Below are 13,826 nucleotides of genomic sequence, written 5' to 3'. Positions count from 1 at the left end.
ACTGCGGCTGCAGTCTCTCACACACACTCACACTAGCGCCTGCAGTCTTTCACACACACACACTCACTCACACTGCGGCTGCAGTCTCTCACACACACTCACACTAGCGCCTGCAGTCTTTCACACACACACCAGGACACACTCACACTGCGCCTGCAGTCTCTCACACATACACACATCAGCACACACACACTGTGCCTGCAATCTCACACACACACATACCAGCACACACTCACACTGCGCCTGCAGTCTCTCACACACAGACACACACCAGCACACACACACTGTACCTGCAATCTCACACACACACACACCAGCACACACTCACACTGCACCTGCAGTCTCTCACACACACAGACACACCAGCACATACTCACACTGCGCCTGCAGTCTCTCACGCACACACACACTCACACTGAGCCTGCAGTCTCTCACGCACACACACACTCACACTGCGCCTGCAGTCTCTCTCACACACACACTGCGCCTGCAGTCTCTCTCACACACACACTGCGCCTGCAGTCTCTCACACACACACACACACTGCGGCTGCAGTCTCTCACACACACACACACACACTGCGGCTGCAGTCTCTCACACACACACACACACACTGCGGCTGCAGTCTCTCACACACACACACACACTGCGGCTGCAGTCTCTCACACACACACACACTGCGGCTGCAGTCTCTCACACACACACACACACACACACACACTCACACTGCGGCTGCAGTCTCTCACACACACACACTCACACTGCGGCTGCAGTCTCTCACACACACTCACACTAGCGCCTGCAGTCTTTCACACACACACACTCACACTGCGGCTGCAGTCTCTCACACACACTCACACTAGCGCCTGCAGTCTTTCACACACACACCAGGACACACTCACACTGCGCCTGCAGTCTCTCACACATACACACATCAGCACACACACACTGTGCCTGCAATCTCACACACACACACACCAGCACACACTCACACTGCGCCTGCAGTCTCTCACACACAGACACACACCAGCACACACACACTGTACCTGCAATCTCACACACACACACACCAGCACACACTCACACTGCACCTGCAGTCTCTCACACACACAGACACACCAGCACATACTCACACTGCGCCTGCAGTCTCTCACACACAGACACACATCGACACACACGCACACTGCCCCTGCAGTCTTGTGCACCGTAGTGTCTCGCTCACTCTGCACTAAGGCCGGGTTCAGTTCCTGAGTGCGACACACACACAGGAGACCATGCTGTGAGGTGTCCAGCGTACCTGAAAACAAAGGTGCCCTCAGCCCCATGACCCAGCACCTCACTGGGATTGAACGAGATCTTCCCCACCACAACCTCCTCCTCATTCTCGTCTGCAACAGAAAAACAGAAACGCCCTGTGTCATCTCGCCTGGTAAGAAAAACAGCACACTGCAGGAGCTCATTGGGAAACTTATCGGAATGGGGCCCGCCGAACTCGGGGTGATTGGTGATTGGTGATTGGTGATTGGTGATTGGTGATTGGTGATTGGTGATTGGTGATTGGTGATTGGTGATTGGTGATTGGTGATTGGTGATTGGTGATTGGTGATTGGTGATTGGTGATTTTAGCAAGTCGGTGCAGGAGAAATGCACCGTGACAGGTAGTAGTACAGTACATGCAATTGACCCACAGCAGAAAACGCAAACTACCACTACTTCACGCAGAGCAGTCTCTCACCCTGAGCCAGAGGGGGGCGGGTGGTACGAGGCGACCTGGGGGGGCCTGAGCCGTTGGACACGCTCATCTTGCTGGAGTCACTGCTGCTGCGAGCGCCACTGGAGGGCGCTGTATCCGCAGCAGCCATGGGGATCTCCTGGGCCTGCAAGCTCTGCAGCCTCGACTCCAGCGCCTCCTCCAGCTGCTGCCTCTGGACCTCCTCCTGTCCGGCCATCCTCTGAGGAGATTGGAGAGGCACTGACCCATTACACCTCAGCCACTGAGACACACACACACACAAGACTGTTGGGTGTGGCACCCTGAAACGACACGAGACTCTGGCCGACCACCTGACTAGGCCGAGAAACAAGGCGAAACAGACCCTCACAAAGTACAGGCTCAGTGACCACAACCTGGACATAGAAACTGGACACAGGCTGGACCTTGCTGCCCAGAGAGGACTCTGTATCTCCTATCAGAACTTGAATGGCTATCATACCTAATAGGGTAAGGCCAACGGAACCTAGGACAGAACTGTGAGTGATCCTCACTAATAATAATAATAATAATAATAATAATAATAATAATAATAATAATTGTTGAAAATCTTTGGCAATACTGTAATTCATCAGTCAGGCAGTCATGCCAACTCTGAATTTCAGAGAGACAGGGACACTGTGAGAAACCTGGAGAGGCGCTGAAACCCCCTAAAGCCCACTTTCACGCACGGACGCACGCAGAGCCCACCCCGCCTCCCCCCCCACATCCACACACCCCCACCCGCGAGCAGGTCAGCGCGAAGGCCAGCCAGCCGGCCAGCAGCAGGCTGAGGAGGGCCAGGGCCAGAGGGTCCTGGCTCAGGGTCTCCAGGAGGACGGCCTTCAGCCGGGGCGCGGGGGAGCCCTGGTCCTCCGGGTCGGCGGCGGCGGGGGGCTCGTTCACCGCCAGGAACTGAGGGAGGAAGAGAGAGAGGGTCAAAGCCTGCCCCACCTGATCACTCTGGCAGCTCCGCGGGGCCGCTCCCCATCACTCCCCACTCACCTGGTTGAAGGGCGAGCTGCTGGGAGGGATTACTGCCTCGCCCGAGCGCTGTAAATTCTGTGGGAACTCCCGCAGCATGGTGGTGTGGGCTACAGGAGGCACCTCATGGTGACCTGCAACACACAGCCCGTCAGATGGATGCAGACATTTAGCCTTCAGACTGCTCTGCAGGCAGCGTGCAAACTTTTGTGGGTGTTACCCCACGTCGTCCTGATGTCCAAATTTCCCATCGGCCCTTACCAATCATGGCCTCCTAACAATCCCCATCTCTGAACTGGCTTCATTACTCTGCTCTCCTCCCCACTGAGAGCTGGTGTGTGGGGAGCGTTCTGGCGCACTATGGCTGCCGTCGCATCATCCAGGTGGGGGCTGCACACTGGTGGAGGTGGAGGGGATCCCCACTACCTGTAAAGCACTGTGAGTGGAGTGTCCACAAAAGCGCTATAGAAGTGTCAGCAATTATTATTATTATCTCTGTCCGGGATACTGGACCTGAAGCTGGTGAAAAGCTCACGCACTGTCACACTGTGCACGAGTCACCTAGACACACACAGACAGTACAGCTGCAAGCAGGACGTACCGATCAGCAGCCACTGGTTCTGCAAGGTGTTGGTGGTGCTGCCGGGCGGGTACTTGACGTCAGTGCTGGGGGTGATCTCGCACTCGCCCCCCTCCCGGACCGTCACCCCCTCCGTCAGCGGCCCCTCGATCCGCGCCAGGGTGATGCCCCGCGGCTGCAGGAGAGAGGACAGCCGTCACGCGGGAGATGCCCTGCGGTCGGAGTGACCCAAGGGGGGGGGGGGGAGCCGGTGAGGATGTGGCTTACCACAATCGCCACGCCGTCGTGGACCAGCGCAGTCGAGGCGTAGAAATGCGAGTCGAACTTTCCCACGTACAGGCTGGGCCTGAGGGCGAGAAACACAAGCGCCGTTTTTATCCCCGTCTCTCTGCCCGGCGTCTGAGGAGACCTAACTGGTCCTTCTCCTAGGGTTTGTCAGTCTGTCGTACTGTTTGCTTTCTAGCAAACTCTTGAAACCCGACAGGAAAGAACAAGTTACGAGGCAAAGTACGAAAAGGGACCCTGAGAAAAGGCAAGACACAGTGAAGCACCTGAGCAGGCTGCCACAGTCTGTGCACTCAAGATGCACTCCTCTCAGTCTATCTTAATTAATTTGCTAATGAATGCACCCCAGCACGGTTTGTATTGTAGTCCCCAGGCAACTTTGTACAACCAGTTTTATGGTTGACAACAAGAAGTATGAAGCCTGAAGACTGATAAACTGGGAATTGTTATGAGCAAAAGCTGTAGGGCGTTCAGTGGCACAGTGACACTGGCCATGACCACCCAGAAGCACCCCATCACAGCGTACTCACAAAATGAGTGCAGGCACTAGGTCTCTTAGTGTCACAGCCTGCCTCTACCACTCCAGGCCTCTTCTCTCTCAGCCGCTCATTTCTTCTCTTACTCTGATCTCCCTCCCAACACAAGTGTTGGGATTTCTCATAACCTCCCCTTTTCATCTCCTGACTCTTCTGCTTCGTCTTTCTCTCAGCCCCTCCCCCTTCAGACATTCCTCTCCCCTCTTTCAGCCCCTCCCCCTTCTGACATCTCAGCCCCTCCCCTCCTCTCTCTTAGTACCTCCCCTCCACTTTCAGGCCTACCTCTCCATTCTTACAGCCACACCCCCAGTTCTGCCACCGTCTGAGCCCCTCCCCCTTCAAGCTTTCCCCTCCACATCTTAGCCCCTCCCTCCCCTCTCTCAGCCCCTCCCTCCCCTCTCTCAGCCCCTCCCCTCCCCTCTCTCCATCTTACATGAGCTGTGTCTTGGTGCTGGCCTGCTCCCTGACGAACTGGTAGCTCCACTTCATCGTGTGGACGTGCTGGGAGGTGAAGGTGAGGTAGCGCAGGGTCTCCATGGCCAGGTTGAGGTGGGAGACCCGCCGCAGGCTGTCCTGCAGCCACAGGTACACCCCCACCACAGGGGAGCCATAGTTCTGTATCCAAAGCACGTCGCCGGAGTCCCGGTCCACTGTCACCACCAGCCCATCCCCACTGGACGCAAAGTGCACCATCTCTGCAGGGGAGCACAGACGGCACCGTGGGACACTGCACAGTTACGAGAGGAACACCGGCTGCTGGACAACATGATTCTGTTCAACTCTGCACAACAAAGGGCAAGAGACATCCATCCTTTTAAATCCAAGATACTGGGACACATCCACGTGTCTTGACCCGGAGAAACTCGCTGCTACAGTGCTGAAGAGCTGAAGCACTGCAATTGTCATTAAGAAAGCAAGCTCCTCAAAGATCTCGTACGCTCAGCAGTGAATTAGAGCGTTATCTAATCAGAAAAGACTCTGTATCTCCTGCAGAATCGGTGAAATTCAAAGATCTAACATGAGTTTTAAGCTACAGCAATTTTTTTAAAAGCACTAATTTCCTTGGTTAACCTCATGCTAATTTAGTCCGGGACTCATCAGGCTGTGCAAAACTACCCCTAAATAAAGAATACCTTCCACACCACAGGGTTCAAATGTCCCCGTGTGTGAGCTTGAGACCATCGCAGTGTAACCCACGGGGCGACAGAGCAGGCGGAGCACGTACTGTAGTCGTACTTGTCGTCCCACAGAGGGGCAGAGTAGTCATTGTAGGTGGCGTTCCAGCGGAGCTCGCGTGACTTCGTGTCGTACATGGTGATCACGTACTCTGGAAACCAAGGGGAAAGAGAGAGCCAGAGTCCCTCAGTCCACGTACTGCCAGCCGCACATGACACTCTCACTTTCGCACGTGCACGGGCTCTCGCACGGGCTCTCGCACGCCCTCTCGCACGCCCTCTCGCACGCCCTCTCGCACGCCCTCTCGCACGCCCTCTCGCACGGGCACACACCCGGTAATCTGCTTGGGGGCAGACGAGTAGACTCTGCTCATATCTCTCACAACACAGACCAATAGGATCTGGGAATACCGTGAAGGAAAGAAATTCTCCACCTCACGAAACCCTGCAAAACAAGGAAAGCAGCGGGAAGTATCCAGCCGGGAAGGGGAGGGCAGACCTGTGCGTCCGATGTAGAGCAGGGGGGCGGAGGGGCAGATGGAATCCGAGGAGCCGGTGGTCAGGCTGGTCTGTTTCTGTCCAGTCTGGGGGTCGACCACAAACCACGAGTCCTGCTTCTTCCCTGGAAACCACAGAGCAGACAGCTTCTCAATCCCAGCGGTGTGAGACTGACACCGGACACAGCCCCCCCAAGAACAACCGGACAGGGCTGGAATCTGCTCAACCTGCCATCTCCCAGCTGTACTCGCAGTTCCCAGCAGAGGAGTCAGTTACTCCACTTCGTCATGGAAAGGCTTGATCAGGCACCGTTTCTAAACCTCGCTTTAAACATACTGATTTCAAGCGACATTCCCCTGGATCCGACGATGTCTGCTGTATCTTGCTGTACTCTTTCTTTTATACTGAATATTGCTTCCCCTGGGTTTTTACTGCACAGTGCTTTAAGGCATCCTTTTAGGAGAGATGCTTCAGAAAACAAAGTTCCTTGTAATTATGATTAGATCAACAGACCGAAGGCGCCAGGCCAGCCTCTCACCTGTGTAGAGGACTCCGTCAGAGCTGCGGCACGGGGAGGACTGCACCAGCTCTGGGATGGTGAACGGCAGCTTCTGCACAGAGAGAAACAGCCTGCGAGTTACCTGCACACCTCCTCCACACTCCCCCCTTATTATAATAATAATAATAATAATAATTGCTTACACTTATATAGCACTTTTCTGGACACTCCACTCAAAGCGCTTTACAGGTAATGGGTACTCCCCTCCACCACCACCAGTGTGCAGCCCCACCCAGCTCTCAGTGGGGAGGAGAGCAGAGTAATGTAGTCAATTCACACATGGGGACAATTTGGAGGCCCCGGTAAAGGCCAAGGGGGGGAAATTTGGCCCAGACACCGGGATAACTCCCTACTCTTATCGAGAAATGCCCGGGGATCTTTAATGACCCCTGAGAGTCAGGACCTCGGTTTTACGTCTCATCCGAAAGACGTTTTTTAGTAAATGTTGACTATAAAGTCTGCAGGACTGGGGCTCTTCATTTCCAGGGCGTGGACAACCCCACCCAACACAGACTGGCTCTCTGGAGCCACATGTTGGAACAATGTGAGCCCAGGCTGAGGCAGAATGAGAGGAGGCAGCACATCAGAAACAGAACAGCTGTACCACCAATTCCCACTAATGTTCGCAGGAAAACTAGTGACATGGACACGTAACTGTCTGTCCTGCCTATAGTTTCTCCCGCAAACCCTTAACAATAATCCAGGACAAATAAAAAAAAAAGCTCTTTGATCCATAGTACATTAGCTGTATAGACTGTTTGTAGGAAACTAGGTCTCTGAGAACAATCTAGTGGGATATAAGGTGCAAAAGCTGAGTTTAATACACTTTTGTATGAAATCATCTGGATGACCAACATAATTTATTTAAAAGCAGATAAGAGCTGCAAAATCTGCAAATTAAAGAGTTTCTGAGCATTCTGTTGCTGTGCCTTCATGAACAGCAGTGATTTTCTCTGAGGAAGACTGGTGAACAGGATTTTCAAAACCCAACCTTGCCTGAAAGCTCATAACATCTGAAAGGTGTCTTACACTTTCTCTCCACCAGGGGGCAGGCAGGATCAGTCCAAACAGGGCTCTCTGAGCAAGAGCCCAGATCACCTCAGGTTCCTATGACACATCTCAGATTATTATATCATGGGGCTTTCATTATTGAGCACGCTGAAGAAAATTGGACATGTACATTTTTCCTTATTATTCCCTCCTTCCAGCTGGACGGCTGACTTGCTGTCCTACTCACCATCAGCCCCTCCTTGTTCTTGCCTCCCAGCACATACAGGCTGCCATCGTTGGGGTCCGGGAGGAAGCCGGGTCTGGAGTAGTACACACAGATCATCAGAACCAACAGAACCCGCCTGCCAGTGCCATTCTCTATCAGAACCAGGCCCCAGACACAGCGGTGTTATTCCAGTCCTTTTCATTTGCCAAAGATGGCCGGCCTCAACTTCTGCTACTGCTACTAGTACGGGTTGAGAATCCCTTATCCGAAATTCCTGGGACCGAAAGTGTTGCGGATTTCGGAATATTTTTATATTTGCATCTATAAAATGGGACATCTTGGGGATGGGACCCAAGTCTAAACACGATATCCATTTACATTTCATAATATAGCTTATACATATACCCTGAATGTAGTTTTATATACATTTTTAAACATAATACCATCAGAAAGGTAAGATATCTGTCTCCACCTACGATGTCATGTTTTGATTAAAAGGTTACAGTACACGTATGTCATTCGTATTTTATTTTTTACTATACAGGTATTAAGTTTTATGTAAGTTATAAAAACAAAGCATTGAATATGATTACAGGTAAATAAAAAGTCAGCATTTTATATTTAAAGTAATCTACAAGTAATGACGCTAGTCAAGTTACACTCATACATGGAGGTGAGATTCAGATCTCACGTAAAAATAACGTTTGGTACTTACTGTACAAAAAAAAACATGATGATCGCTGCTTACAAACTTGAAGATAAATGCAGCCCCAGACATTACCAACCACATCAGGTCCGAGAAACTTGAGGGAGAGGGTATGTCATCGAATACATCACTGTGAGCTGGAAAGTATCGGATTTTGGAATTTCGGATAAAGGATTTTCAACCTGTAGTATAATTACAACTGTTTCTGCTCCTACAGCTCCTGCTGCGAACATGACAACTGGTGACGCCCGTGATATTACGCCCAGCTTACTTACTCAGTCAAATACACCGGGACCTGGATGATGGGATCTGGAAGAGAACAGGAGAGCTGTCAGAGGGCGACGGACACTTCCAGGCAGCACAGCGAGCAGGACGAACAAGGGGCTGACCTTCCTTCAGGGTCCACTTGATGGCGCCGGTCTGCTTGCTGACCGCATGGAGGTTTCCGTCCAGCGTGGACACGAACAGCAGGGTTTCTGGGAGCGTCACCGAGCTGCCAGCCCTGCCCTGGAGACGGGGAGCAAGCGGGAGAGAGATTTGCCATCCCCCTCTATGACAGGCTTGCAGAAATGAAGAGCACGTTCAGCAAGAGAATGATTCATCCCCGGTGCGACAGGGAGCGCTACAGGAGGTCATTCTTGCCTTCTGCCATAAGACTGTACAACGCCTCCACCTTGCATCTGGGCAGAGGCAACATTGACAGTGACCTGTTTCTGGACTGAACAGTAAACTGCTACATCTGTTCTTTTTCTTTTCCCGTTTACAACTGCTTTTTGTGCAATATATGCCAGGGACCAGTGCAATACATCTATATTTATATTCATACATGCATTACGATTTTTCTGCGTACTATTCTGTTCTAGTCTGTTCGGGACTGTGAGTAACTCTTTTAGGTCACCCCTCACTGTACTGATTGTATTGTATGTATTGTATTATTATTATTGTATCATTTGTTACACTGTGGCTGTATTGTCTGTGTTAAGCTGCTGTTGCACTGCAATTTCCCTCACGGGATCAATAAAGTATCTATCCATCTATTACACACAGCTTTGCCTTCACATAAACCCAGGGAGGAATTTTGAAACAAGGTTAAAGTAATCATCGCCTGAAATTCTTCCTGATGAGAACATAAGAAATGATAGGAATGACAGGAGGTGGGCAGCAAGATGGCACAGCAGTCAGCATTGCCGCCCTGCAGTGCTAGGACTCGGGGTTCAATTCCTGGAGTGCTGTACGTGTGGAGTTTGCATGTTTCCTCTGGGTGATCCGGTTCCCTCCCACAGTCCAAAGACAAGCTGGTAGGTGAATTAGCTGCTGGGAAGATCCCTGAGGTGAGTGTGTGTGCAGTTGTGTCTGCCCTAAGCGGGACTGGTCTGGATGGGCTGTTCTGTGTTTGCAGTGTGGTCAGGAACTGTCAGGACAGGCCTCCCACGCTAAGAATAGTCTGAGTCTGTTCCTGATCATGAGAAGTTGGGCAGTGTAGTGTGCAGTGTTATCAATTCCGTCTATACTGAGCTGTAAATGTGCAGTACTGTCAGTCTAGCCCAGTCTATACGGTTCTGTTTAGCGTGCAGGACTCCAGAACAGTCTATACTGAGCTGTAACTGCAAAGCAGTGTTAGTTCAGTCTATTCTGTAATATACCGTGGACAGTACTGTCAGGCAGGACTGGCCATGCTGCTCATACTGAGCTGTTAATGTATAGTGCTGTAGACTGAGCAGGCAGGCCAGTACTGTGCAGCAGTGTGTATGGAAATGCTCAGCATGAGGGAGCAGCTGACTGTAAAAGGCTGGTCCCTCTACCAGGATATCCTGGAGCTCAAGAGCTCAACTCCCCCCTGTTCCTCCACCTGCCTGGCACTGACCTCACTCACTCACACACCTCAACATGCCCAGCATGACCAGCCCTACTACAGCCTCACCCACATGCCTTCCTTTGCAGAACCACAGATAGCAGTGTGCGCCACTGTTAGCACACCTGCCCATTTAAACACTACAGTTCCTTAGGAGGAGGAGGCTGATCGTTTGTATGAAACTTTATTACGAGCTAGTGAATAATTATATATGAACAACGAACATTTGCTTTATTTAAATGGCTCAAAAGGCAGTCCCCTATACTTCAAACCGGTGGCCTAACTCCAGCCCCGCAGAGGCTAACTGACAGGAAAGCTCTTGGCTTAAACAAGTGGGCTCTCACGGTTACAGGCCTAAGTGAGTTATATTTCCAGGCCTGAGCTTCCTAGCAGAGCAAGCAGGGGAGAGTTAGAATTTCTGTGTTCATCCCCTGGCTCCTTTCCACCTCGGCCTGTCAGATAAGGTTGCCTTGCCCTTGCCGGCTGCCCTTCTTAGCTACACCAGCTGTTCGCTGCTTCCCTGCCCAGATCTGTAGCTGCAGCGCTCAGGCTGTTCCGACTGCTGACTTCACGGGTTACAGGCTAAGACCTGTCCGGCTCATCCAGACTGTTCGGCAAGTAGGAGCTCACGGATCAGAGGGTCTCAATCGGCCATTTCTTGAAAGAAACCAGATTGCTTAGAAAAACAGCCTGGGCTGCTTGTTCCACGCTTCCTCGGTTTAAAATGCACTTCCCTGCGGTTTCCACGTGCGCCCCCCTGATCTCGGCCTCTCACTGGCCTCTACAGCCATCAGACACGCAGGCAGACAATCAGACAGGAAACGGAGCCAGAAAACAAGAGGTGGCCTTATGTCGTCCTCTGCCGTGTTGATTAACCATTTGCGGGCGAGTGCGGCGAGCTGGAGCTGAGCTTAAACAGGCGAGGCACTAAAACGTGACTTCAGGCAGGAGCCTCGCCCATATTTACTCAGGGGGGACTGGCAGTCTTGACGAGTTCGGCTCTATGACCGCTTTCAGACTCGAGTGCAGGCTGTGCTTTTGGCAAGTACCATGATTTTACCACATCTTCACCTCCGCGTGTGTAAAGATCGGGCACTTCGGCAAGCTGAAAGCCACCGTCCTGCTGGTCACCCCCCCCTGCCTGTTTTTCTCCCCCCGCCCTGCAGCTGGAATCATCGCCTAGACGCCTCCCGGTGGGAGTCAACACACCACACCTTCAGGAGAGTCTTCAACTTCGGCCGTTATGTTTGTCCCCGGATCTGCTCTGCCGTGACAAAGCCGAAGGTCTAGTTTTTCAGGATGAAGCTATGGACGCAAGCCGCAGAGTACACAGCGGTTTTAATCGTCGGGTGCAGGGCTGCAGGGCTGCAGGGCAAGGCATCTAAGCCACCTCCCAGCTCCTGGATCTGTTACACCTGTTGCCTTACTCTACGCCATCTTTCACAGGCAGGCATTTGCACTTAATGTTTTGGAGGGTTGTGCTTTTTTGCTTCAATAGCGTGATTTCTCCTGCTCAACTCAGGATGCATTTTGATTTCTGTTCAATGCACTCTCCAGCAGCTGTTGTGGTAGTTTTTCCTCATCTGATTAAAGTAACACTTCTGTACAAATGGGCACAAATTAACCCTCCCTCCCCCCCTTTGCTCTGCCACAGTACCCAGGGATGACCTCAGCAATTGCTTTTTCTGTGGCACACTGTGGCAGGGTAAGCAATGGCTGGTAGTACCCATGGGCATGTTGCACCATTGGAAGGCTCTATCCTGAAGGAGCTGTGATCCAAGAGCATGATCAGCCTCTTCCCAGGTCATTTAACACAGAGCCCGAGTCTGCAGGCTGTGAGGACTGCACATGGCCATGACTCAGTCAAATGCACACTGTGCCACCCACACCGTCAGACACAATGCACTGTTGTTTTACTGCATGTCAGCCAGGAAACTGCATTGCCTGCTACTGAGAGAAGCTGGCAGTGAAATGCTCAGCAGTGCAGCTACAGCACAGCCTCTGACTCCGACAGGCTGCTGATGCAGCGTGGCTCATGTTGAACACATGGCACTGAGTGCAACAGAGACTCGCAGAAATGATGTCACCCCCCCCCCCCGAAATCCATACACGGTGAAACTCAGCAGTGGCAGAGGATCTGGGCAGCCACAGACAGTGCATGCTTGGGGTCCAGAAGCGATCGGGATCGAATTCCAGCAGGGATGAGGGAGGGCTGCCCCCGTCACACAAGCACACAGTTGTGTAGAGAGTGGGGCACTCGCTCGAGGAGTGAAACCCAAGAGTGAGCTAGGAGCAAACATTTAAACAGAGAAGCAAACAGACGAAGTGCCGAGATACGCACCTAACCCTAGCGTTTAAGACATTAACAAAGCAAAATAAGCTTTAGACACTGAGTGATTCTAAAAATGCATACTTTCACCATGCCACCTGGTTTATCTCCGAAATAAATCTCAGGGTATAGAGTAAGCATTAAACTGTGCCTCAAAAGTAACTTCGTGCATGGGTTACGATGCTGCCCAATCAGTGCCTGGGGTTAAGACTCATCAGGGCTGGGGTTAAGGTTGAACATTTCTTCTTTGCACACACTGGGAAGCTCTGTCACACATGCCCAAGAACAGAAGACGAACAAGAGGTTACCTGTGCCAGTCAGGCGAGAGAGACTGCAAATAGAGTTTGACTAGACAAACCCACCATGTGCTCAATACCAGAGAGACACTGAGGAAGGAGGAAGCAAGCCTCAGAGTGGGTCTCGGACTCAGGTCCTGGAGGGCCTAGCCTAGCGTCTTCTCCTGATGCTTCCAACATGAGTTGTCAATTAAACAATTAACCTCTTGTAATTTTTTCCTGACATATACTGGATGTTCCTTAAGGTCTTTAACAATCACCTCATTGGAATGTACCTATAAAATACTTTGGAGCCAAATTAGAAATAAAACAATCACCCAGTTAAGTACACGATTAAACCCAATGTGTAACTGAGAATGAGGAACAAAAACAGGAGACTCATCAGGAATTGAATCTGACAGCCCTGGTTTATGAACATATCCTGATTTTCAACAGGGACAGATTTTACACAAGGGGTGTTCTGTTTCATCCACTTTAATTTCGGGATTACCGTTCATTTCGTAGTGAAAACACTGCATTTTATACAAATTACTAGAAAATGATTAATTAGGTGACCCCAGGTTTATCCCTTCCTGCATCTAGTTTCGTCCCTTTTGTTGATCAGGTTGGAAAACTCTCTCTGCAGGTCTAGAAATAACCGCACGAACCGAGCCGGCCGGCGAGTCAAACGGTTCTCAAATCCTACCTGAAGAATTTCTCCTCCCAAAAGCAGTAGCAGAAACAGCAGCGACCGTCCCTTCAGCTTCATTGTCCGCACTTTTTTTTGAACAGTGAAATCGGTTTAAAAATGGATCTGCAAATTAAAAGCGACTTAAAAATCCCAACTCGGAAACTCGATGATAGAAAGTTTTTTTTCTTCCCGTTTCTAATGTCCGCGCCATTTTAATCCGGTTACTGTTCGGTACCCATTGTGTCCCGTTGCTATCGTGAATTTCACTGGTAGCCTCACAGACTTCGAAGGTGCAACAGTCCACGCAGGACAGGACACTGCAGCCCACCGGATCATAACAAACACTCCACATTTCCGTGATGGGACGGAACCGGTGACGTCACGCAAACA

At 51.3% G+C, this 13,826-nt stretch overlaps 1 protein-coding gene across 3 annotated transcripts in view; it reads right to left on the bottom strand.

Moving 5' to 3' along the window:
- ern2 (endoplasmic reticulum to nucleus signaling 2) overlaps positions 1–13,826 on the bottom strand; it is a 21,331-nt gene extending 7,505 nt beyond the window's left edge. The window contains exons 1-14 of one of the 3 annotated variants that reach the window (XM_088613038.1): positions 13,452–13,826; positions 8,679–8,796; positions 8,565–8,598; positions 7,605–7,677; positions 6,347–6,419; positions 5,810–5,932; positions 5,361–5,462; positions 4,569–4,830; positions 3,582–3,660; positions 3,336–3,489; positions 2,756–2,868; positions 2,489–2,665; positions 1,736–1,952; positions 1,298–1,388 (exon numbers count right to left, since the gene is read on the bottom strand). In XM_088613038.1, coding sequence (XP_088469164.1) covers positions 1,298–1,388; positions 1,736–1,952; positions 2,489–2,665; positions 2,756–2,868; positions 3,336–3,489; positions 3,582–3,660; positions 4,569–4,830; positions 5,361–5,462; positions 5,810–5,932; positions 6,347–6,419; positions 7,605–7,677; positions 8,565–8,598; positions 8,679–8,796; positions 13,452–13,514 — 1,679 coding nt within the window. In that variant the 5' untranslated portion in view covers positions 13,515–13,826. The remainder of the gene's footprint in view (positions 1–1,297; positions 1,389–1,735; positions 1,953–2,488; positions 2,666–2,755; positions 2,869–3,335; positions 3,490–3,581; positions 3,661–4,568; positions 4,831–5,360; positions 5,463–5,809; positions 5,933–6,346; positions 6,420–7,604; positions 7,678–8,564; positions 8,599–8,678; positions 8,797–13,451) is intronic. The other 2 variants (XM_088613039.1, XM_088613040.1) reach the window with 2 other exon arrangements.

The sequence above is a fragment of the Lepisosteus platostomus genome, chromosome 19 (assembly GCF_059453375.1).
Source record: "Lepisosteus platostomus isolate fLepPlt1 chromosome 19, fLepPlt1.hap1, whole genome shotgun sequence".
NCBI classification, from domain to species: domain Eukaryota; kingdom Metazoa; phylum Chordata; class Actinopteri; order Semionotiformes; family Lepisosteidae; genus Lepisosteus; species Lepisosteus platostomus.
Note: the sequence above shows the minus strand (reverse complement) of the source record. Positions and strands in the feature narration are given on the sequence as shown.